Source organism: Crinia signifera, chromosome 4 (assembly GCF_055691185.1).
Source record: "Crinia signifera chromosome 4, ASM5569118v1, whole genome shotgun sequence".
In the NCBI taxonomy this organism is placed as follows: domain Eukaryota; kingdom Metazoa; phylum Chordata; class Amphibia; order Anura; family Myobatrachidae; genus Crinia; species Crinia signifera.
The window spans coordinates 705,135-731,862 of NC_139220.1; the positions used below are offsets into that span (position 1 = coordinate 705,135).

Below are 26,728 nucleotides of genomic sequence, written 5' to 3' on the forward strand. Positions count from 1 at the left end.
ACATACAGGATAGGACTAGATACTGAGAGGTGCACACATGGCACAGGACAGGAGAAGTGGCACTGTGCCCACACATACAGGATAGGACTAGATACTGAGAGGTGCACACATGGCACAGGACAGGAGAAGTGGTACTGTGCCCACACATACAGGATAGGACTAGATACTGAGCGGTGCACACATGGCACAGGACAGAAGAAGTGGTACTGTGCCCACACATACAGGAAAGGACTAGATACTGAGAGGTGCACACATGGCACAGGACAGGAGAAGTGGTACTGTGCCCACACATACAGGATAGGACAAGATACTGAGAGGTACACACATGGCACAGGACAGGAAAAGTGGTACTGTGCCCACACATACAGGATAGGACTAGATAGTGAGAGGTACACACATGGCACAGGACAGGAGAAGTGGTACTGTGCCCACACATACAGGATAGAAATAGATACGGAGAGGAACACACATGGCACAGGGCAGGAGAAGTGGTACTGTGCCCACACATAAAGGATAGGACTAGATACTGAGCGGTGCACACATGGCACAAGACAGGAGAAGTGGTACTGTGCCCACACATACAGGATAGAAATAGATACTGAGAGGAACACACATGGCACAGGACAGGAGAAGTGGTACTGTGCCCATAGATATAGGATAGGACTAGAGTAGATACTGAGAGGTAAATACACGCACAGGACAGGAAAAGTGGTACTGTGCCCATAGATATAGGATAGGACTAGATACTGAGAGGTGCACACATGGCACAGGACAGGAGAAGTGATACTGTGCCTAGAGATACAGGATAGGACTAGATACTGAGAGGTACATACATGGCACAGGACAGGAGAAGTGATACTGTGCCCAGAGATACAGGATAGGACTAGATACTGAGAGGTACACACATGGCACAGGACGGGAGAAGTGGTACTGTGCCCAGAGATACAGGATAGGACTAGATACTGAGAGGTGCACACATGGCACAGGACAGGAAAAGTGGTACTATGCCCACACATACAGGATAGGACTAGATACTGAGAGGTACACACATGGCACAGGACAGGAGAAGTGGTACTGTGCCCACACATACAGGATAGGACTAGATACTGAGAGTTACAAACATGGCACAGGACAGGAGAAGTGGTACTGTGCCCAGAGATACAGGATAGGACTAGATACTGAGAGGTACACACATGGTACAGGACAGGAGAAGTGGTACTGTGCCCACACATACAGGATAGGACTAGATACTGAGAGGTGCACACATGACACAGGGCAGGAGAAGTGGTACTGTGCCCACACATACAGGATAGGACTAGATACTGAGAGGTGCACACATGGCACAGGACAGGAGAAGTGGTACTGTGCCCACACATACAGGATAGGGCTAGATACTGAGAGGTGCACACATGACACAGGACAGGAGAAGTGATACTGTGCCCACACATACAGGATAGGACTAGATACTGAGAGGTACATACATGGCACAGGACAGGAGAAGTGGCACTGTGCCCACACATACAGGATAGGACTAGATACTGAGAGGTAGACACATGGTACAGGACAGGAGAAGTGGTACTGTGCCCACACATACAGGATAGGACTAGATACTGAGAGGTGCACACATGGCACAGGACAGGAGAAGTGGTACTGTGCCCACACATACAGGATAGGGCTAGATACTGAGAGGTACACACATGGCACAGGACAGGAGAAGTGATACTGTGCCCAGAGATACAGGATAGGACTAGATACTGAGAGGAGCACACATGGCACAGGACAGGAGAAGTGGTACTGTGCCCACACATACAGGATAGGACTAGATACTGAGAGGTGCACACACGGCACAGGACAGGAGAAGTGGTACTGTGCCCACACATACAGGATAGGACTAGATACTGAGAGGTGCACACATGGCACAGGACAGGAGAAGGGATACTGTGCCCACACATACAGGATAGGACTAGATACTGAGAGGTGCACACATGGCACAGGACAGGAGAAGTGGTACTGTACCCATAGATATAGGATAGGACTAGATACTGAGAGGTGCACACATGGCACAGGACAGGAGAAGTGGTACTGTGCCCACACATACAGGATAGGGCTAGATACTGAGAGGTGCACACATGACACAGGACAGGAGAAGTGATACTGTGCCCACACATACAGGATAGGACTAGATACTGAGAGGTACATACATGGCACAGGACAGGAGAAGTGGCACTGTGCCCACACATACAGGATAGGACTAGATACTGAGAGGTAGACACATGGTACAGGACAGGAGAAGTGGTACTGTGCCCACACATACAGGATAGGACTAGATACTGAGAGGTGCACACATGGCACAGGACAGGAGAAGTGGTACTGTGCCCAAACATACAAGATAGGACTAGATACTGAGAGGTGCACACATGGCACAGGACAGGAGAAGTGGTACTGTGCCCACACATACAGGATAGGACTAGATAGTGAGAGGGGCACACATGGCACAGGACAGGAGAAGTGGTACTGTGCCCACACATACAGGATAGGGCTAGATACTGAGAGGTACACACATGGCACAGGACAGGAGAAGTGATACTGTGCCCAGAGATACAGGATAGGACTAGATACTGAGAGGAGCACACATGGTACAGGACAGGAGAAGTGGTACTGTGCCCACACATACAGGATAGGACTAGATACTGAGAGGTGCACACATGGCACAGGACAGGAGAAGTGGTACTGTGCCCACACATACAGGATAGGACTAGATACTGAGAGGTGCACACATGGCACAGGACAGGAGAAGTGGTACTGTGCCTACACATACAGGATAGGACTAGATACTGAGAGGTGCACACACGGCACAGGACAGGAGAAGTGGTACTGTGCCCACACATACAGGATAGGACTAGATACTGAGAGGTGCACACATGGCACAGGACAGGAGAAGGGATACTGTGCCCACACATACAGGATAGGACTAGATACTGAGAGGTGCACACATGGCACAGGACAGGAGAAGTGGTACTGTACCCATAGATATAGGATAGGACTAGATACTGAGAGGTGCACACATGGCACAGGACAGGAGAAGTGGTACTGTGCCCACACATACAGGATAGGGCTAGATACTGAGAGGTACACACATGGCACAGGACAGGAGAAGTGGTACTGTGCCCACACATACAGGATAGGACTAGATACTGAGAGGTAGACACATGGTACAGGACAGGAGAAGTGGTACTGTGCCCACACATACAGGATAGGACTAGATACTGAGAGGTGCACACATGGCACAGGACAGGAGAAGTGGTACTGTGCCCACACATAAAGGATAGGACTAGATACTGAGCGGTGCACACATGGCACAAGACAGGAGAAGTGGTACTGTGCCCACACATACAGGATAGAAATAGATACTGAGAGGAACACACATGGCACAGGACAGGAGAAGTGGTACTGTGCCCATAGATATAGGATAGGACTAGAGTAGATACTGAGAGGTAAATACACGCACAGGACAGGAAAAGTGGTACTGTGCCCATAGATATAGGATAGGACTAGATACTGAGAGGTGCACACATGGCACAGGACAGGAGAAGTGATACTGTGCCTAGAGATACAGGATAGGACTAGATACTGAGAGGTACATACATGGCACAGGACAGGAGAAGTGATACTGTGCCCAGAGATACAGGATAGGACTAGATACTGAGAGGTACACACATGGCACAGGACGGGAGAAGTGGTACTGTGCCCAGAGATACAGGATAGGACTAGATACTGAGAGGTGCACACATGGCACAGGACAGGAAAAGTGGTACTATGCCCACACATACAGGATAGGACTAGATACTGAGAGGTGCACACATGGCACAGGACAGGAGAAGTGGTACTGTGCCCACACATACAGGATAGGGCTAGATACTGAGAGGTACACACATGGCACAGGACAGGAGAAGTGGTACTGTGCCCACACATACAGGATAGGACTAGATACTGAGAGTTACAAACATGGCACAGGACAGGAGAAGTGGTACTGTGCCCAGAGATACAGGATAGGACTAGATACTGAGAGGTACACACATGGTACAGGACAGGAGAAGTGGTACTGTGCCCACACATACAGGATAGGACTAGATACTGAGAGGTGCACACATGACACAGGGCAGGAGAAGTGGTACTGTGCCCACACATACAGGATAGGACTAGATACTAAGAGGTGCACACATGGCACAGGACAGGAGAAGTGGTACTGTGCCCACACATACAGGATAGGACTAGATACTGAGAGGTACACACATGGCACAGGACAGGAGAAGTGATACTGTGCCCAGAGATACAGGATAGGACTAGATACTGAGAGGTGCACACATGGCACAGGACGGGAGAAGTGGTACTGTGCCCACACATACAGGATAGGACTAGATACTGAGCGGTGCACACATGGCACAGGACAGGAGAAGTGGTACTGTGCCCACACATACAGGATAGGGCTAGATACTGAGAGGTGCACACATGACACAGGAGAGGAGAAGTGATACTGTGCCCACACATACAGGATAGGACTAGATACTGAGAGGTACATACATGGCACAGGACAGGAGAAGTGGCACTGTGCCCACACATACAGGATAGGACTAGATACTGAGAGGTAGACACATGGTACAGGACAGGAGAAGTGGTACTGTGCCCACACATACAGGATAGGACTAGATACTGAGAGGTGCACACATGGCACAGGACAGGAGAAGTGGTACTGTGCCCACACATACAGGATAGGGCTAGATACTGAGAGGTACACACATGGCACAGGACAGGAGAAGTGATACTGTGCCCAGAGATACAGGATAGGACTAGATACTGAGAGGAGCACACATGGCACAGGACAGGAGAAGTGGTACTGTGCCCACACATACAGGATAGGACTAGATACTGAGAGGTGCACACACGGCACAGGACAGGAGAAGTGGTACTGTGCCCACACATACAGGATAGGACTAGATACTGAGAGGTGCACACATGGCACAGGACAGGAGAAGGGATACTGTGCCCACACATACAGGATAGGACTAGATACTGAGAGGTGCACACATGGCACAGGACAGGAGAAGTGGTACTGTACCCATAGATATAGGATAGGACTAGATACTGAGAGGTGCACACATGGCACAGGACAGGAGAAGTGGTACTGTGCCCACACATACAGGATAGGGCTAGATACTGAGAGGTGCACACATGACACAGGACAGGAGAAGTGATACTGTGCCCACACATACAGGATAGGACTAGATACTGAGAGGTACATACATGGCACAGGACAGGAGAAGTGGCACTGTGCCCACACATACAGGATAGGACTAGATACTGAGAGGTAGACACATGGTACAGGACAGGAGAAGTGGTACTGTGCCCAAACATACAGGATAGGACTAGATACTGAGAGGTGCACACATGGCACAGGACAGGAGAAGTGGTACTGTGCCCACACATACAGGATAGGACTAGATACTGAGAGGTACACACATGGTACAGGACAGGAGAAGTGGTACTGTGCCCACACATACAGGATAGGACTAGATACTGAGAGGTGCACACATGGCACAGGACAGGAGAAGTGGTACTGTGCCCAAACATACAGGATAGGACTAGATACTGAGAGGTGCACACATGGCACAGGACAGGAGAAGTGGTACTGTGCCCACACATACAGGATAGGACTAGATAGTGAGAGGGGCACACATGGCACAGGACAGGAGAAGTGGTACTGTGCCCACACATACAGGATAGGGCTAGATACTGAGAGGTACACACATGGCACAGGACAGGAGAAGTGATACTGTGCCCAGAGATACAGGATAGGACTAGATACTGAGAGGAGCACACATGGTACAGGACAGGAGAAGTGGTACTGTGCCCACACATACAGGATAGGACTAGATACTGAGAGGTGCACACATGGCACAGGACAGGAGAAGTGGTACTGTGCCCACACATACAGGATAGGACTAGATACTGAGAGGTGCACACATGGCACAGGACAGGAGAAGTGGTACTGTGCCTACACATACAGGATAGGACTAGATACTGAGAGGTGCACACACGGCACAGGACAGGAGAAGTGGTACTGTGCCCACACATACAGGATAGGACTAGATACTGAGAGGTGCACACATGGCACAGGACAGGAGAAGGGATACTGTGCCCACACATACAGGATAGGACTAGATACTGAGAGGTGCACACATGGCACAGGACAGGAGAAGTGGTACTGTACCCATAGATATAGGATAGGACTAGATACTGAGAGGTGCACACATGGCACAGGACAGGAGAAGTGGTACTGTGCCCACACATACAGGATAGGGCTAGATACTGAGAGGTACACACATGGCACAGGACAGGAGAAGTGGTACTGTGCCCACACATACAGGATAGGACTAGATACTGAGAGGTAGACACATGGTACAGGACAGGAGAAGTGGTACTGTGCCCACACATACAGGATAGGACTAGATACTGAGAGGTGCACACATGGCACAGGACAGGAGAAGTGGTACTGTGCCCACACATACAGGATAGGGCTAGATACTGAGAGGTACACACATGGCACAGGACAGGAGAAGTGATACTGTGCCCAGAGATACAGGATAGGACTAGATACTGAGAGGAGCACACATGGTACAGGACAGGAGAAGTGGTACTGTGCCCACACATACAGGATAGGACTAGATACTGAGAGGTGCACACATGGCACAGGACAGGAGAAGTGGTACTGTGCCCACACATACAGGATAGAACTAGATACTGAGAGGTGCACACATGGCACAGGACAGGAGAAGTGGTACTGTGCCCACACATACAGGATAGGACTAGATACTGAGAGGTGCACACATGGCACAGGACAGGAGAAGTGGTACTGTGCCCACACATACAGGATAGGACAAGATACTGAGAGGTACACACATGGCACAGGACAGGAAAAGTGGTACTGTGCCCACACATACAGGATAGGACTAGATAGTGAGAGGTACACACATGGCACAGGACAGGAGAAGTGGTACTGTGCCCACACATACAGGATAGGACTAGATAGTGAGAGGTACACACATGGCACAGGACAGGAGAAGTGATACTGTGCCCACACATACAGGATAGGACTAGATACTGAGAGGTGCACACATGGCACAGGACAGGAGAAGTGGTACTGTGCCCACACATACAGGATAGGACTAGATACTGAGAGGTGCACACATGACACAGGGCAGGAGAAGTGGTACTGTGCCCACACATACAGGATAGGACTAGATACTGAGAGGTGCACACATGGCACAGGACAGGAGAAGTGGCACTGTGCCCACACATACAGGATAGGACTAGATACTGAGAGGTGCACACATGGCACAGGACAGGAGAAGTGGTACTGTGCCCACACATACAGGATAGGACTAGATACTGAGCGGTGCACACATGGCACAGGACAGAAGAAGTGGTACTGTGCCCACACATACAGGATAGGACTAGATACTGAGAGGTGCACACATGGCACAGGACAGGAGAAGTGGTACTGTGCCCACACATACAGGATAGGACTAGATACTGAGAGGAGCACACATGGTACAGGACAGGAGAAGTGGTACTGTGCCCACACATACAGGATAGGACTAGATACTGAGAGGTGCACACATGGCACAGGACAGGAGAAGTGGTACTGTGCCCACACATACAGGATAGGACTAGATACTGAGAGGTACACACATAATACAGGGAAGGAGAAGTGGTACTGTGCCCACACATACAGGATAGGACTAGATACTGAGAGGTGCACATATGGTATAGGACAGAAGTGGTACTATGCCCACACATACAGGATAGGACTAGATACTGAGAGGTACACAAATGGTACAGGGCAGAAGTGGTACTGTGCCCACACATACAGGATAGGACTAGATACTGAGAGGTGCACACATGGTATAGGACAGAAGTGGTACTGTGCCCACACATACAGGATAGGACTAGATACTGAGAGCTACACACATGGTACAGGGCTGAAGTGGTACTGTGCCCACACATACAGGATAGGACTAGATACTGAGAGGTGCACACATCGTATAGGACAGAAGTAGTACTGTGCCCACACATACAGGATAGGACTAGATACTGAGAGGTGCACACATGGCACAGGACAGGAGAAGGGGTACTGTGCCCACACATACAGGATAGGACTAGATACTGAGAGGTGCACACATGGCACAGGACAGGAGAAGTGGTACTGTGCCCACACATACAGGATAGGACTAGATACTGAGAGGTGCACACAAGGCACTGGACAGGAGAAGTGGTACTGTGCCCACACATACAGGATAGGACTAGATACTGAGAGGTGCACACATGGCACAGGGCAGGAGAACTGATACTGTGCCCACACATACAGGATAGGACTAGATACTGAACGGTGCACACATGGCACAGGACAGGAGAAGTGGTACTGTGCCCACACATACAGGATAGGACTAGATACTGAGAGGTGCACACATGACACAGGGCAGGAGAAGTGGTACTGTGCCCACACATACAGGATAGGACTAGATACTGAGAGGTGCACACATGGCACAGGACAGGAGAAGTGGCACTGTGCCCACACATACAGGATAGGACTAGATACTGAGAGGTGCACACATGGCACAGGACAGGAGAAGTGGTACTGTGCCCACACATACAGGATAGGACTAGATACTGAGCGGTGCACACATGGCACAGGACAGGAGAAGTGGTACTGTGCCCACACATACAGGATAGGACTAGATACTGAGAGGTGCACACATGGCACAGGACAGGATAAGTGGTACTGTGCCCACACATACAGGATAGGACAAGATACTGAGAGGTACACACATGGCACAGGACAGGAAAAGTGGTACTGTGCCCACACATACAGGATAGGACTAGATAGTGAGAGGTACACACATGGCACAGGACAGGAGAAGTGGTACTGTGCCCACACATACAGGATAGGACTAGATAGTGAGAGGTACACACATGGCACAGGACAGGAGAAGTGATACTGTGCCCACACATACAGGATAGGACTAGATACTGAGAGGTGCACACATGGCACAGGACAGGAGAAGTGGTACTGTGCCCACACATACAGGATAGGACTAGATACTGAGAGGTGCACACATGACACAGGGCAGGAGAAGTGGTACTGTGCCCACACATACAGGATAGGACTAGATACTGAGAGGTGCACACATGGCACAGGACAGGAGAAGTGGCACTGTGCCCACACATACAGGATAGGACTAGATACTGAGAGGTGCACACATGGCACAGGACAGGAGAAGTGGTACTGTGCCCACACATACAGGATAGGACTAGATACTGAGCGGTGCACACATGGCACAGGACAGAAGAAGTGGTACTGTGCCCACACATACAGGAAAGGACTAGATACTGAGAGGTGCACACATGGCACAGGACAGGAGAAGTGGTACTGTGCCCACACATACAGGATAGGACAAGATACTGAGAGGTACACACATGGCACAGGACAGGAAAAGTGGTACTGTGCCCACACATACAGGATAGGACTAGATAGTGAGAGGTACACACATGGCACAGGACAGGAGAAGTGGTACTGTGCCCACACATACAGGATAGAAATAGATACGGAGAGGAACACACATGGCACAGGGCAGGAGAAGTGGTACTGTGCCCACACATAAAGGATAGGACTAGATACTGAGCGGTGCACACATGGCACAAGACAGGAGAAGTGGTACTGTGCCCACACATACAGGATAGAAATAGATACTGAGAGGAACACACATGGCACAGGACAGGAGAAGTGGTACTGTGCCCATAGATATAGGATAGGACTAGAGTAGATACTGAGAGGTAAATACACGCACAGGACAGGAAAAGTGGTACTGTGCCCATAGATATAGGATAGGACTAGATACTGAGAGGTGCACACATGGCACAGGACAGGAGAAGTGATACTGTGCCTAGAGATACAGGATAGGACTAGATACTGAGAGGTACATACATGGCACAGGACAGGAGAAGTGATACTGTGCCCAGAGATACAGGATAGGACTAGATACTGAGAGGTACACACATGGCACAGGACGGGAGAAGTGGTACTGTGCCCAGAGATACAGGATAGGACTAGATACTGAGAGGTGCACACATGGCACAGGACAGGAAAAGTGGTACTATGCCCACACATACAGGATAGGACTAGATACTGAGAGGTGCACACATGGCACAGGACAGGAGAAGTGGTACTGTGCCCACACATACAGGATAGGGCTAGATACTGAGAGGTACACACATGGCACAGGACAGGAGAAGTGGTACTGTGCCCACACATACAGGATAGGACTAGATACTGAGAGTTACAAACATGGCACAGGACAGGAGAAGTGGTACTGTGCCCAGAGATACAGGATAGGACTAGATACTGAGAGGTACACACATGGTACAGGACAGGAGAAGTGGTACTGTGCCCACACATACAGGATAGGACTAGATACTGAGAGGTGCACACATGACACAGGGCAGGAGAAGTGGTACTGTGCCCACACATACAGGATAGGACTAGATACTGAGAGGTGCACACATGGCACAGGACAGGAGAAGTGGTACTGTGCCCACACATACAGGATAGGACTAGATACTGAGAGGTGCACACATGGCACAGGACAGGAGAAGTGGTACTGTGCCCACACATACAGGATAGGACTAGATACTGAGAGGTGCACACATGGCACAGGACAGGAGAAGTGGTACTGTGCCCACACATACAGGATAGGACTAGATACTGAGAGGTGCACACATGGCACAGGACAGGAGAAGTGGTACTGTGCCCACACATACAGGATAGGACAAGATACTGAGAGGTACACACATGGCACAGGACAGGAGAAGTGATACTGTGCCCAGAGATACAGGATAGGACTAGATACTGAGAGGTGCACACATGGCACAGGACGGGAGAAGTGGTACTGTGCCCACACATACAGGATAGGACTAGATACTGAGCGGTGCACACATGGCACAGGACAGGAGAAGTGGTACTGTGCCCACACATACAGGATAGGACTAGATACTGAGAGGTGCACACATGGCACAGGACAGGAGAAGTGATACTGTGCCCACACATACAGGATAGGACTAGATACTGAGAGGTGCACACATGGCACAGGACAGGAGAAGTGGTACTGTGCCCACACATACAGGATAGGACAAGATACTGAGAGGTACACACATGGCACAGGACAGGAGAAGTGATACTGTGCCCAGAGATACAGGATAGGACTAGATACTGAGAGGTGCACACATGGCACAGGACAGGAGAAGTGGTACTGTGCCCACACATACAGGATAGGACTAGATACTGAGAGGTACACACATGGCACAGGACAGGAGAAGTGGTACTGTGCCCACACATACAGGATAGGACTAGATACTGAGAGGTACACACATGGCACAGGACGGGAGAAGTGGTACTGTGCCCACACATACAGGATAGGACTAGATACTGAGCGGTGCACACATGGCACAGGACAGGAGAAGTGGTACTGTGCCCACACATACAGGATAGGACTAGATACTGAGAGGTGCACACATGGCACAGGACAGGAGAAGTGGCACTGTGCCCACACATACAGGATAGGACTAGATACTGAGAGGTGCACACATGGCACAGGACAGGAGAAGTGGCACTGTGCCCACACATACAGGATAGGACTAGATACTGAGAGGTGCACACATGGCACAGGACAGGAGAAGTGGTACTGTGCCCACACATACAGGATAGGACTAGATACTGAGCGGTGCACACATGGCACAGGACAGAAGAAGTGGTACTGTGCCCACACATACAGGAAAGGACTAGATACTGAGAGGTGCACACATGGCACAGGACAGGAGAAGTGGTACTGTGCCCACACATACAGGATAGGACAAGATACTGAGAGGTACACACATGGCACAGGACAGGAAAAGTGGTACTGTGCCCACACATACAGGATAGGACTAGATAGTGAGAGGTACACACATGGCACAGGACAGGAGAAGTGGTACTGTGCCCACACATACAGGATAGAAATAGATACGGAGAGGAACACACATGGCACAGGGCAGGAGAAGTAGTACTGTGCCCACACATAAAGGATAGGACTAGATACTGAGCGGTGCACACATGGCACAAGACAGGAGAAGTGGTACTGTGCCCACACATACAGGATAGAAATAGATACTGAGAGGAACACACATGGCACAGGACAGGAGAAGTGGTACTGTGCCCATAGATATAGGATAGGACTAGAGTAGATACTGAGAGGTAAATACACGCACAGGACAGGAAAAGTGGTACTGTGCCCATAGATATAGGATAGGACTAGATACTGAGAGGTGCACACATGGCACAGGACAGGAGAAGTGATACTGTGCCTAGAGATACAGGATAGGACTAGATACTGAGAGGTACATACATGGCACAGGACAGGAGAAGTGATACTGTGCCCAGAGATACAGGATAGGACTAGATACTGAGAGGTACACACATGGCACAGGACGGGAGAAGTGGTACTGTGCCCAGAGATACAGGATAGGACTAGATACTGAGAGGTGCACACATGGCACAGGACAGGAAAAGTGGTACTATGCCCACACATACAGGATAGGACTAGATACTGAGAGGTGCACACATGGCACAGGACAGGAGAAGTGGTACTGTGCCCACACATACAGGATAGGGCTAGATACTGAGAGGTACACACATGGCACAGGACAGGAGAAGTGGTACTGTGCCCACACATACAGGATAGGACTAGATACTGAGAGTTACAAACATGGCACAGGACAGGAGAAGTGGTACTGTGCCCAGAGATACAGGATAGGACTAGATACTGAGAGGTACACACATGGTACAGGACAGGAGAAGTGGTACTGTGCCCACACATACAGGATAGGACTAGATACTGAGAGGTGCACACATGACACAGGGCAGGAGAAGTGGTACTGTGCCCACACATACAGGATAGGACTAGATACTGAGAGGTGCACACATGGCACAGGACAGGAGAAGTGGTACTGTGCCCACACATACAGGATAGGGCTAGATACTGAGAGGTGCACACATGACACAGGACAGGAGAAGTGATACTGTGCCCACACATACAGGATAGGACTAGATACTGAGAGGTACATACATGGCACAGGACAGGAGAAGTGGCACTGTGCCCACACATACAGGATAGGACTAGATACTGAGAGGTAGACACATGGTACAGGACAGGAGAAGTGGTACTGTGCCCACACATACAGGATAGGACTAGATACTGAGAGGTGCACACATGGCACAGGACAGGAGAAGTGGTACTGTGCCCACACATACAGGATAGGGCTAGATACTGAGAGGTACACACATGGCACAGGACAGGAGAAGTGGTACTGTGCCCACACATACAGGATAGGACTAGATACTGAGAGGTGCACACATGGCACAGGACAGGAGAAGTGGTACTGTGCCCACACATACAGGATAGGGCTAGATACTGAGAGGTACACACATGGCACAGGACAGGAGAAGTGGTACTGTGCCCACACATACAGGATAGGACTAGATACTGAGAGGTGCACACATGGCACAGGACAGGAGAAGTGGTACTGTGCCCACACATACAGGATAGGACTAGATACTGAGAGGTGCACACATGGCACAGGACAGGAGAAGTGGTACTGTGCCCACACATACAGGATAGGGCTAGATACTGAGAGGTACACACATGGCACAGGACAGGAGAAGTGGTACTGTGCCCACACATACAGGATAGGACTAGATACTGAGAGGTGCACACATGGCACAGGACAGGAGAAGTGGTACTGTGCCCACACATACAGGATAGGGCTAGATACTGAGAGGTACACACATGGCACAGGACAGGAGAAGTGATACTGTGCCCAGAGATACAGGATAGGACTAGATACTGAGAGGAGCACACATGGCACAGGACAGGAGAAGTGGTACTGTGCCCACACATACAGGATAGGACTAGATACTGAGAGGTGCACACACGGCACAGGACAGGAGAAGTGGTACTGTGCCCACACATACAGGATAGGACTAGATACTGAGAGGTGCACACATGGCACAGGACAGGAGAAGGGGTACTGTGCCCACACATACAGGATAGGACTAGATACTGAGAGGTGCACACATGGCACAGGACAGGAGAAGTGGTACTGTACCCATAGATATAGGATAGGACTAGATACTGAGAGGTGCACACATGGCACAGGACAGGAGAAGTGGTACTGTGCCCACACATACAGGATAGGGCTAGATACTGAGAGGTGCACACATGACACAGGACAGGAGAAGTGATACTGTGCCCACACATACAGGATAGGACTAGATACTGAGAGGTACATACATGGCACAGGACAGGAGAAGTGGCACTGTGCCCACACATACAGGATAGGACTAGATACTGAGAGGTAGACACATGGTACAGGACAGGAGAAGTGGTACTGTGCCCACACATACAGGATAGGACTAGATACTGAGAGGTGCACACATGGCACAGGACAGGAGAAGTGGTACTGTGCCCAAACATACAGGATAGGACTAGATACTGAGAGGTGCACACATGGCACAGGACAGGAGAAGTGGTACTGTGCCCACACATACAGGATAGGACTAGATAGTGAGAGGGGCACACATGGCACAGGACAGGAGAAGTGGTACTGTGCCCACACATACAGGATAGGGCTAGATACTGAGAGGTACACACATGGCACAGGACAGGAGAAGTGATACTGTGCCCAGAGATACAGGATAGGACTAGATACTGAGAGGAGCACACATGGTACAGGACAGGAGAAGTGGTACTGTGCCCACACATACAGGATAGGACTAGATACTGAGAGGTGCACACATGGCACAGGACAGAAGTGGTACTGTGCCCACACATACAGGATAGGACTAGATACTGAGAGGTGCACACATGGCACAGGACAGGAGAAGTGGTACTGTGCCTACACATACAGGATAGGACTAGATACTGAGAGGTGCACACACGGCACAGGACAGGAGAAGTGGTACTGTGCCCACACATACAGGATAGGACTAGATACTGAGAGGTGCACACATGGCACAGGACAGGAGAAGGGATACTGTGCCCACACATACAGGATAGGACTAGATACTGAGAGGTGCACACATGGCACAGGACAGGAGAAGTGGTACTGTACCCATAGATATAGGATAGGACTAGATACTGAGAGGTGCACACATGGCACAGGACAGGAGAAGTGGTACTGTGCCCACACATACAGGATAGGACTAGATACTGAGAGGTGCACACATGGCACAGGACAGGAGAAGTGGTACTGTGCCCACACATACAGGATAGGGCTAGATACTGAGAGGTACACACATGGCACAGGACAGGAGAAGTGATACTGTGCCCAGAGATACAGGATAGGACTAGATACTGAGAGGAGCACACATGGTACAGGACAGGAGAAGTGGTACTGTGCCCACACATACAGGATAGGACTAGATACTGAGAGGTGCACACATGGCACAGGACAGGAGAAGTGGTACTGTGCCCACACATACAGGATAGAACTAGATACTGAGAGGTGCACACATGGCACAGGACAGGAGAAGTGGTACTGTGCCCACACATACAGGATAGGACTAGATACTGAGAGGTGCACACATGGCACAGGACAGGAGAAGTGGTACTGTGCCCACACATACAGGATAGGACAAGATACTGAGAGGTACACACATGGCACAGGACAGGAAAAGTGGTACTGTGCCCACACATACAGGATAGGACTAGATAGTGAGAGGTACACACATGGCACAGGACAGGAGAAGTGGTACTGTGCCCACACATACAGGATAGGACTAGATAGTGAGAGGTACACACATGGCACAGGACAGGAGAAGTGATACTGTGCCCACACATACAGGATAGGACTAGATACTGAGAGGTGCACACATGGCACAGGACAGGAGAAGTGGTACTGTGCCCACACATACAGGATAGGACTAGATACTGAGAGGTGCACACATGACACAGGGCAGGAGAAGTGGTACTGTGCCCACACATACAGGATAGGACTAGATACTGAGAGGTGCACACATGGCACAGGACAGGAGAAGTGGCACTGTGCCCACACATACAGGATAGGACTAGATACTGAGAGGTGCACACATGGCACAGGACAGGAGAAGTGGTACTGTGCCCACACATACAGGATAGGACTAGATACTGAGCGGTGCACACATGGCACAGGACAGAAGAAGTGGTACTGTGCCCACACATACAGGATAGGACTAGATACTGAGAGGTGCACACATGGCACAGGACAGGAGAAGTGGTACTGTGCCCACACATACAGGATAGGACTAGATACTGAGAGGAGCACACATGGTACAGGACAGGAGAAGTGGTACTGTGCCCACACATACAGGATAGGACTAGATACTGAGAGGTGCACACATGGCACAGGACAGGAGAAGTGGTACTGTGCCCACACATACAGGATAGGACTAGATACTGAGAGGTACACACATAATACAGGGAAGGAGAAGTGGTACTGTGCCCACACATACAGGATAGGACTAGATACTGAGAGGTGCACATATGGTATAGGACAGAAGTGGTACTGTGCCCACACATACAGGATAGGACTAGATACTGAGAGGTACACACATGGTACAGGGCAGAAGTGGTACTGTGCCCACACATACAGGATAGGACTAGATACTGAGAGGTGCACACATGGTATAGGACAGAAGTGGTACTGTGCCCACACATACAGGATAGGACTAGATACTGAGAGGTACACACATGGTACAGGGCAGAAGTGGTACTGTGCCCACACATACAGGATAGGACTAGATACTGAGAGGTGCACACATGGTATAGGACAGAAGTAGTACTGTGCCCACACATACAGGATAGGACTAGATACTGAGAGGTGCACACATGGCACAGGACAGGAGAAGGGGTACTGTGCCCACACATACAGGATAGGACTAGATACTGAGAGGTGCACACATGGCACTGGACAGGAGAAGTGGTACTGTGCCCACACATACAGGATAGGACTAGATACTGAGAGGTGCACACAAGGCACTGGACAGGAGAAGTGGTACTGTGCCCACACATACAGGATAGGACTAGATACTGAGAGGTGCACACATGGCACAGGGCAGGAGAAGTGATACTGTGCCCACACATACAGGATAGGACTAGATACTGAACGGTGCACACATGGCACAGGACAGGAGAAGTGGTACTGTGCCCACACATACAGGATAGGACTAGATACTGAGAGGTGCACACATGACACAGGGCAGGAGAAGTGGTACTGTGCCCACACATACAGGATAGGACTAGATACTGAGAGGTGCACACATGGCACAGGACAGGAGAAGTGGTACTGTGCCCACACATACAGGATAGGACTAGATACTGAGAGGTACACACATGGCACAGGACGGGAGAAGTGGTACTGTGCCCACACATACAGGATAGGACTAGATACTGAGCGGTGCACACATGGCACAGGACAGGAGAAGTGGTACTGTGCCCACACATACAGGATAGGACTAGATACTGAGAGGTGCACACATGGCACAGGACAGGAGAAGTGGCACTGTGCCCACACATACAGGATAGGACTAGATACTGAGAGGTGCACACAAGGCACTGGACAGGAGAAGTGGTACTGTGCCCACACATACAGGATAGGACAAGATACTGAGAGGTACACACATGGCACAGGACAGGAGAAGTGATACTGTGCCCAGAGATACAGGATAGGACTAGATACTGAGCGGTGCACACATGGCACAGGACAGGAGAAGTGGTACTGTGCCCACACATACAGGATAGGACTAGATACTGAGAGGTGCACACATGGCACAGGACAGGAGAAGTGGCACTGTGCCCACACATACAGGATAGGACTAGATACTGAGAGGTGCACACATGGCACAGGACAGGAGAAGTGGCACTGTGCCCACACATACAGGATAGGACTAGATACTGAGAGGTGCACACATGGCACAGGACGGGAGAAGTGGTACTGTGCCCACACATACAGGATAGGACTAGATACTGAGAGGTGAACACATGGCACAAGACAGGAGAAGTGGTACTGTGCCCACACATACAGGATAGGACTAGATACTGAGAGGTGCACACATGGCACAGGACAGGAGAAGTGGTACTGTGCCCACACATACAGGATAGGACTAGATACTGAGAGGTACACACATGGCACAGGACAGGAGAAGTGGTACTGTGCCCACACATACAGGATAGGAAGATACTGAGAGGTGCACACATGGCACAGGACAGGAGAAGTGGTACTGTGCCCATAGATTGGTACGATCTACTACCACACCAAGCATCAGGATACAGGTAATCCCAGTACCCACAACTACGGCGGCAGCAGCTGCACACCCCCGGGCGGCTCACTCACCCAGCTCTGAGCCCGGATTCCTGGAGGACATGCTGCAGCCGGAACAACTCACACACGGGAACCTACAGAATTCCCTCCCCCACTGTCACTTCCGCCCCGCCCCCTGCCGTCACTGCACCTGCACTTCCCCGCCTCCAGCCGTCTCTGCACACGCACGTCCCCGCCCACATCCCGCCCCCAGCTGTCTCTGCACATGCACGTCCCCGCCCACAGCCGTCTCTGCACATGCACGTTTCCGCCCACATCCCGCCCCCAGCCGTCTCTGCACCCGCACTTCCCCGCCCCCAGCCGTCACTACAGCAGCACTTCCCCGCCCACATTACGCCCCCAACCGTCGCTGCACCCGCACTTCCCCGCCCCCAGCTGTCACTAAAGCTGCACTTCCCCGCCCACATCCCGCCCCCAGCAGTCTCTGCACCCGCACGTCCCCGAGTATTACACATTACACAGCCTGGTGCAGAGATCCCTGCAGAGTATTACACAGTGCCTCCTGGTGCAGAGATCCCTGCAGAGTATTACACAGTGCAGCCTGGTGCAGAGATCCCTGCAGAGTATTACACAGTGCCTCCTGGTGCAGAGATCCGTGCAGAGTATTACACAGTGCAGCCTGGTGCAGAGATCCCTGCAGAGTATTACACAGTGCAGAGATCCCTGCAGAGTATTACACAGTGCCTCCTGGTGCAGAGATCACTGCAGAGTATTACACATTACACAGCCTGGTGCAGAGATCCCTGCAGAGTATTACACAGTGCAGCCTGGTGCAGAGATCCCTGCAGAGTATTACACAGTGCAGAGATCCCTGCAGAGTATTACACAGTGCCTCCTGGTGCAGAGATCACTGCAGAGTATTACACATTACACAGCCTGGTGCAGAGATCCCTGCAGAGTATTACACAGTGCCTCCTGGTGCAGAGATCCCTGCAGAGTATTACACAGTGCAGCCTGGCGCAGAGATCCCTGCAGAGTATTACACAGTGCAGCCTGGTGCAGAGATCCCTGCAGAGTATTACACAGTGCAGCCTGGTGCAGAGATCCCTGCAGAGTATTACACAGTGCAGCCTGGTGCAGAGATCCCTGCAGAGTATTACACAGTGCAGCCTGGTGCAGAGATCCCTGCAGAGTATTACACAGTGCAGCCTGGTGCAGAGATCCCTGCAGAGTATTACACAGTGCAGAGATCCCTGCAGAGTATCACACAGTGCAGCCTGGTGCAGAGATCCCTGCAGAGTATTACACAAAGCGGCCCGGCGCAGAGATCCTTGCAGAGTATTACACAGGGCGGCCTGGGGCAGAGATCCCTGCAGAGTATTACACAGTGCAGCCTGGTGCAGAGATCCCTGCAGAGTATTACACAGTGCAGCCTGGTGCAGAGATCCCTGCAGAGTATTACACAGGGCGGCCTGGTGCAGAAATCCCTGCAGAGTATTACACAGTGCAGCCTGGTGCAGAGATCCCTGCAGAGTATTACACAGTGCAGCCTGGTGCAGAGATCCCTGCAGAGTATTACACAGTGCAGCCTGGTGCAGAGATTCCTGCAGAGTATTACACAGTGCAGCCTGGCGCACAGATCCCTGCAGAGTATTACACAGTGCAGCCTGGTGCAGAGATCCCTGCAGAGTATTACACAGGGCGGCCTGGGGCAGAGATCCCTGCAGAGTATTACACAGTGCAGCCTGGTGCAGAGATCCCTGCAGAGTATTACACAGTGCAGCCTGGTGCAGAGATCCCTGCAGAGTATTACACAGGGCGGCCCGGCGCAGAGATCCCTGCAGAGTATTACACAGTGCAGCCTGGTGCAGAGATCCCTGCAGAGTATTACACAGTGCAGCCTGGTGCAGAGATCCCTGCAGAGTATTACACAGTGCAGCCTGGTGCAGAGATCCCTGCAGAGTATTACACAGTGCAGCCTGGTGCAGAGATCCCTGCAGAGTATTACACAGTGCAGCCTGGTGCAGAGATCCTTGCAGAGTATTTCACAGTGCCTCATCGTGCAGAGATCCATGCAGAGTATTACACAGTGCAGAGATCCATGCAGAGTATTACACAGTGCCTCCTGGTGCAGAGATCACTGCTGAGTATTACACAGAGCGGCCTGGTGCAGAGATCACTGCAGAGTATTACACAGTGCCTCCTGGTGCAGAGATCCCTGCAGAGTATTACACAGGGCGGCCTGGTGCAGAGATCCCTGCAGAGTATTATGTATCTATAGACACCAATCCTTCAGGTGTTGTGGGACTACAAATTCCAGCTAGCATCATACCAAACATACCTTTTATCTGCTTTGCCACGTTCCCAGGGGCCACGTGGAGGGTAATATCAGGGCTTCTTCATGTGGTTTTTATAGATTTTTATTTTGCTTTTAATTCTGTCAGTTAAAGCGGCAGCTGAGCATCAGGAAATCTGCACCTAAGCGCCACTGATGATATAGTCTCCTACCATTAACCATAAAATACAATGCTGCGGAGACCACAACTTACCACAAGCACCCTACATGCAAGGTCCACACACAGCAGCACCGACCAGTACACTACATGCAGGGTCAACACACAGCAGCACCGACCAGTACACTACATGCAGGGTCCACACACAGCAGCACCGACCAGTACCCTACATGCAGGGTCCACACACAGCAGCACCGACCAGTACCCTACATGCAGGGTCCACACACAGCAGCACCGACCAGTACCCTACATGCAGGGTCCACACACAGCAGCACCAACCAGTACCCTACATGCAGGGTCCACACACTACACGAGCCGTCACACAGCAGCACCGACCAGTACACTACATGCAGGGTCCACACACAGCAGCACCGACCAGTACACTACATGCAGGGTCCACACACTACACGAGCCGTCGCACAGCAGCACCGACCAGTACACTACATGCAGGGTCCACACACAGCAGCACCAACCAGTACACTACATGCAGGGTCAACACAATACACGAGCCGTCACACAGCAGCACTGACCAGTACCCTACATGCAGGGTCCACACACAGCAGCACCGACCAGTACACTACATGCAGGGTCCACACACAGCAGCACCAACCAGTACACTACATGCAGGGTCAACACAATACACGAGCCGTCACACAGCAGCACTGACCAGTACCCTACATGCAGGGTCCACACACAGCAGCACCGACCAGTACACTACATGCAGGGTCCACACACAGCAGCACCAACCAGTACACTACATGCAGGGTCCACACACTACACGAGCCGTCACACAGCAGCACCGACCAGTACACTACATGCAGGGTCCACACACAGCAGCACCAACCAGTACACTACATGCAGGGTCCACACACCGCAGCACCGACCAGTACACTACATGCAGGGTCCACACAATGCAGCACCAACCAGTACACTACATGCAGGGTCCACACACAGCAGCACCGACCAGTACCCTACATGCAGGGTCCACACACAGCAGCACCAACCAGTACACTACAAGCAGGGTCCACACACAGCAGCACCGACCAGTACACTACATGCAGGGTCCACACACAGCAGCACCAACCAGTACACTACATGCAGGGTCCACACACCGCAGCACCGACCAGTACACTACATGCAGGGTCCACACACCGCAGCACCGACCAGTACACTACATGCAGGGTCCACACACAGCAGCACCAACCAGTACACTACATGCAGGGTCCACACACAGCAGCACCGACCAGTACCCTACATGCAGGGTCCACACACAGCAGCACCGACCAGTACACTACATGCAGGGTCCACACACAGCAGCACCGACCAGTACACTACATGCAGGGTCCACACACAGCAGCACCGACCAGTACCCTACATGCAGGGTCCACACACAGCAACACCAACCAGTACCCTACATGCAGGGTCCACACACTACACGAGCCGTCGCACAGCAGCACCGACCAGTACACTACATGCAGGGTCCACACACTGCACGAGCCGTCGCACACAGCAGCACCGACCAGTACACAACATGCAGGGTCCACACACAGCAGCACCGACCAGTACACTACATGCAGGGTCCACACACTACACGAGCCGTCACACAGCAGCACCGACCAGTACACTACATGCAGGGTCCACACACTGCACGAGCCGTCGCACACAGCAGCACCGACCAGTACACAACATGCAGGGTCCACACACAGCAGCACCAACCAGTACACTACATGCAGGGTCCACACACTACACGAGCCGTCACACAGCAGCACCGACCAGTACACTACATGCAGGGTCCACACACTGCACGAGCCGTCGCACACAGCAGCACCGACCAGTACACAACATGCAGGGTCCACACACAGCAGCACCGACCAGTACACTACATGCAGGGTCCACACACAGCAGCACCGACCAGTACACTACATGCAGGGTCCACACACAACAGCACCAACCAGTACACTACATGCAGGGTCCACACACTACACGAGCCGTCACACAGCAGCACCGACCAGTACACTACATGCAGGGTCCACACACTGCACGAGCCGTCGCACACAGCAGCACCGACCAGTACACTACATGCAGGGTCCACACACAGCAGCACCGACCAGTACACTACATGCAGGGTCCACACACTACACGAGCCGTCACACAGCAGCACCAACCAGTACACTACATGCAGGGTCCACACACAGCAGCACCGACCAGTACACTACAAGCAGGGTCCACACACAGCAGCACCAACCAGTACACTACATGCAGGGTCCACACACTACACGAGCCTTCACACAGCAGCACCAACCAGTACACTACATGCAGGGTCCACACACAGCAGCACCAACCAGTACACTACATGCAGGGTCCACACACTACACGAGCCTTCACACAGCAGCACCAACCAGTACACTACATGCAGGGTCCACACACAGCAGCACCAACCAGTACACTACATGCAGGGTCCACACACTGCACGAGCCGTCGCACACAGCAGCACCGACCAGTACACTACATGCAGGGTCCACACACAGCAGCACCAACCAGTACACTACATGCAGGGTCCACACACTGCACGAGCCGTCGCACACAGCAGCACCGACCAGTACACTACATGCAGGGTCCACACACAGCAGCACCGACCAGTACACTACAAGCAGGGTCCACACACAGCAGCACCAACCAGTACACTACATGCAGGGTCCACACACTACACGAGCCGTCACACAGCAGCACCAACCAGTACACTACATGCAGGGTCCACACACAGCAGCACCGACCAGTACACTACATGCAGGGTCCACACACTACACGAGCCGTCACACAGCAGCACCGACCAGTACACTACATGCAGGGTCCACACACAGCAGCACCGACCAGTACACTACAAGCAGGGTCCACACACAGCAGCACCAACCAGTACACTACATGCAGGGTCCACACACTACACGAGCCTTCACACAGCAGCACCAACCAGTACACTACATGCAGGGTCCACACACAGCAGCACCAACCAGTACACTACATGCAGGGTCCACACACTACACGAGCCTTCACACAGCAGCACCAACCAGTACACTACATGCAGGGTCCACACACAGCAGCACCAACCAGTACACTACATGCAGGGTCCACACACTGCACGAGCCGTCGCACACAGCAGCACCGACCAGTACACTACATGCAGGGTCCACACACAGCAGCACCAACCAGTACACTACATGCAGGGTCCACACACTGCACGAGCCGTCGCACACAGCAGCACCGACCAGTACACTACATGCAGGGTCCACACACAGCAGCACCAACCAGTACACTACATGCAGGGTCCACACACTGCACGAGCCGTCGCACACAGCAGCACCAGACAGGACAACACATGCAGGGTCAACACCCTACACGAGCCGTCACACACAGCAGCACCGACCAGTACACTACATGCAGGGTCCACACAATACACGAGCCGTCACACAGCAGCACCGACCAGTACACTACATGCAGGGTCCACACACTGCACGAGCCGTCGCACACAGCAGCACCGACCAGTACACTACATGCAGGGTCCACACACAGCAGCACCGACCAGTACACTACATGCAGGGTCCACACACTGCACGAGCCGTCGCACACAGCAGCACCGACCAGTACACTACATGCAGGGTCCACACACAGCAGCACCAACCAGTACACTACATGCAGGGTCCACACACTGCACGAGCCGTCGCACACAGCAGCACCAGACAGGACAACACATGCAGGGTCAACACCCTACACGAGCCGTCACACACAGCAGCACCGACCAGTACACTACTTGCAGGATCCACACAATACACGAGCAGTCACACTACATGCAGGGTCCTCACAATACAGGAGCCGTCACACAGCAGCACCAACCAGTACACTACATGCAGGATCCACACACTGCACGAGCCGTCACACACACACACAGCAGCACCAGACAGTACACTACATGCAGGGTCCACACCCTACACACACACACACACAGCAGCACCAACCAGTACACTACATGCAGGATCCACACACTGCACGAGCCGTCACACAGCAGCACCAACCAGTACACTACATGCAGGATCCACACACTGCACGAGCCGTCACACACACACACAGCAGCACCAGACAGTACACTACATGCAGGGTCCACACCCTACACACACACACACACACAGCAGCACCAACCAGTACACTACATGCAGGATCCACACACTGCACGAGCCGTCACACACACACACAGCAGCACCAGACAGTACACTACATGCAGGGTCCACACCCTACACACACACAGCAGCACCAACCAGTACACTACATGCAGGATCCACACATTACACGAGCAGTCACACTACATGCAGGGTCCACACAATACAGGAGCCGTCACACAGCAGCACCAACCAGTACACTACATGCAGGATCCACACACTGCACGAGCCGTCACACAGCAGCACCAACCAGTACACTACATGCAGGGTCCACACAATACAGGAGCCGTCACACAGCAGCACCAACCAGTACACTACATGCAGGATCCACACATTACACGAGCAGTCACACTACATGCAGGGTCCTCACAATACAGGAGCCGTCACACAGCAGCACCAACCAGTACACTACATGCAGGATCCACACATTACACGAGCAGTCACACTACATGCAGGGTCCTCACAATACAGGAGCCGTCACACAGCAGCACCAACCAGTACACTACATGCAGGATCCACACACTGCACGAGCCGTCACACAGCAGCACCAACCAGTACACTACATGCAGGGTCCACACACAGCAGCACCGACCAGTACACTACATGCAGGGTCCACACAATACACGAGCTGTCACACTACATGCAGGGTCCACACAATACACGAGCTGTCACACTACATGCAGGGTCCACATAATACAGGAGCCGTCACACAGCAGCACCAACCAGTACACTACATGCAGGATCCACACACTACACGAGCTGTCACACTACATGCAGGGTCCACACAATACAGGAGCCGTCACACAGCACTCAATCTTTGTAGAGTTTATTCATAGAACTGAAATACATTCTGCAATGTGGAGAAGCCGGTTACAGTGTAACAAAGTGGTCAGACTTGGGAGTAATAAATGCAAACGATACCGAAATTATATATATTATATACATACTCCCTATAAAAGAATAAAGGAAATTAATCTTTTTCCATCTCCAACAGTTAAACACATGACTGGAAAAACCGTGTGTCTTCACGAGATCCGCAAGTTCTCCTCCAATCCGCTCCATCCCAGACGCTGCACTGGTTGCGGTAAGCGGCATTCTGGGAAGACATTGGCTTAGTCTCAATGTCCACCAGTTTCATGACATCAGTTGAAGGTTGCATCGTTCAAGCCTTAGTCTCAGAAGTCTCGCTGTAGATGGCATCGGAGTTCTCAGAGATCAGCTCCTCTGCCAAGACAAATACAATATAAACATGGTGCCACATTGCCTTGGCTAGAACATCCATTACAGCTTAGTGCCGCCTGCCCTGGGAGGATGCAATAAGCAGGTACCCTATGGCTGCACGGCTATAGACCATTACCTGGCAGGACGCACTTCCACAGGCCATATGTCTTCCCCACTGCTGTCTGCCACAGTCTTAAGGTGCCGTCCTCAGAGCCACTGGCATAAAGTTCCCCATCTGGACTAAACCGTACACAATGCACCGGACCGAAGTGCCCCTTGTAGGATTCTAGCAGAGGAAAGAAGTTACTGTGGTACTGAACCAATCACAGTCTGTTATTAGTG

The 26,728-nt window shown here is 51.7% G+C and overlaps 2 protein-coding genes across 2 annotated transcripts in view; both read right to left on the reverse strand.

Moving 5' to 3' along the window:
* Positions 1 to 18,634, reverse strand: part of DERA (deoxyribose-phosphate aldolase) — a 125,045-nt gene extending 106,411 nt beyond the window's left edge. The window contains exon 1 of the mRNA XM_083180713.1: positions 18,517 to 18,634. Coding sequence (XP_083036839.1) covers positions 18,517 to 18,547 — 31 coding nt within the window. The 5' untranslated portion in view covers positions 18,548 to 18,634. The remainder of the gene's footprint in view (positions 1 to 18,516) is intronic.
* A 7,341-nt stretch (positions 18,635 to 25,975) lies between these two features.
* Positions 25,976 to 26,728, reverse strand: part of STRAP (serine/threonine kinase receptor associated protein) — a 37,702-nt gene continuing 36,949 nt past the window's right edge. Inside the window, exons 8-9 of the mRNA XM_083180714.1 lie at positions 26,523 to 26,672; positions 25,976 to 26,389 (exon numbers count right to left, since the gene is read on the reverse strand). Of these exons, the coding sequence (XP_083036840.1) occupies positions 26,328 to 26,389; positions 26,523 to 26,672 (212 nt within the window). The 3' untranslated portion in view covers positions 25,976 to 26,327. The remainder of the gene's footprint in view (positions 26,390 to 26,522; positions 26,673 to 26,728) is intronic.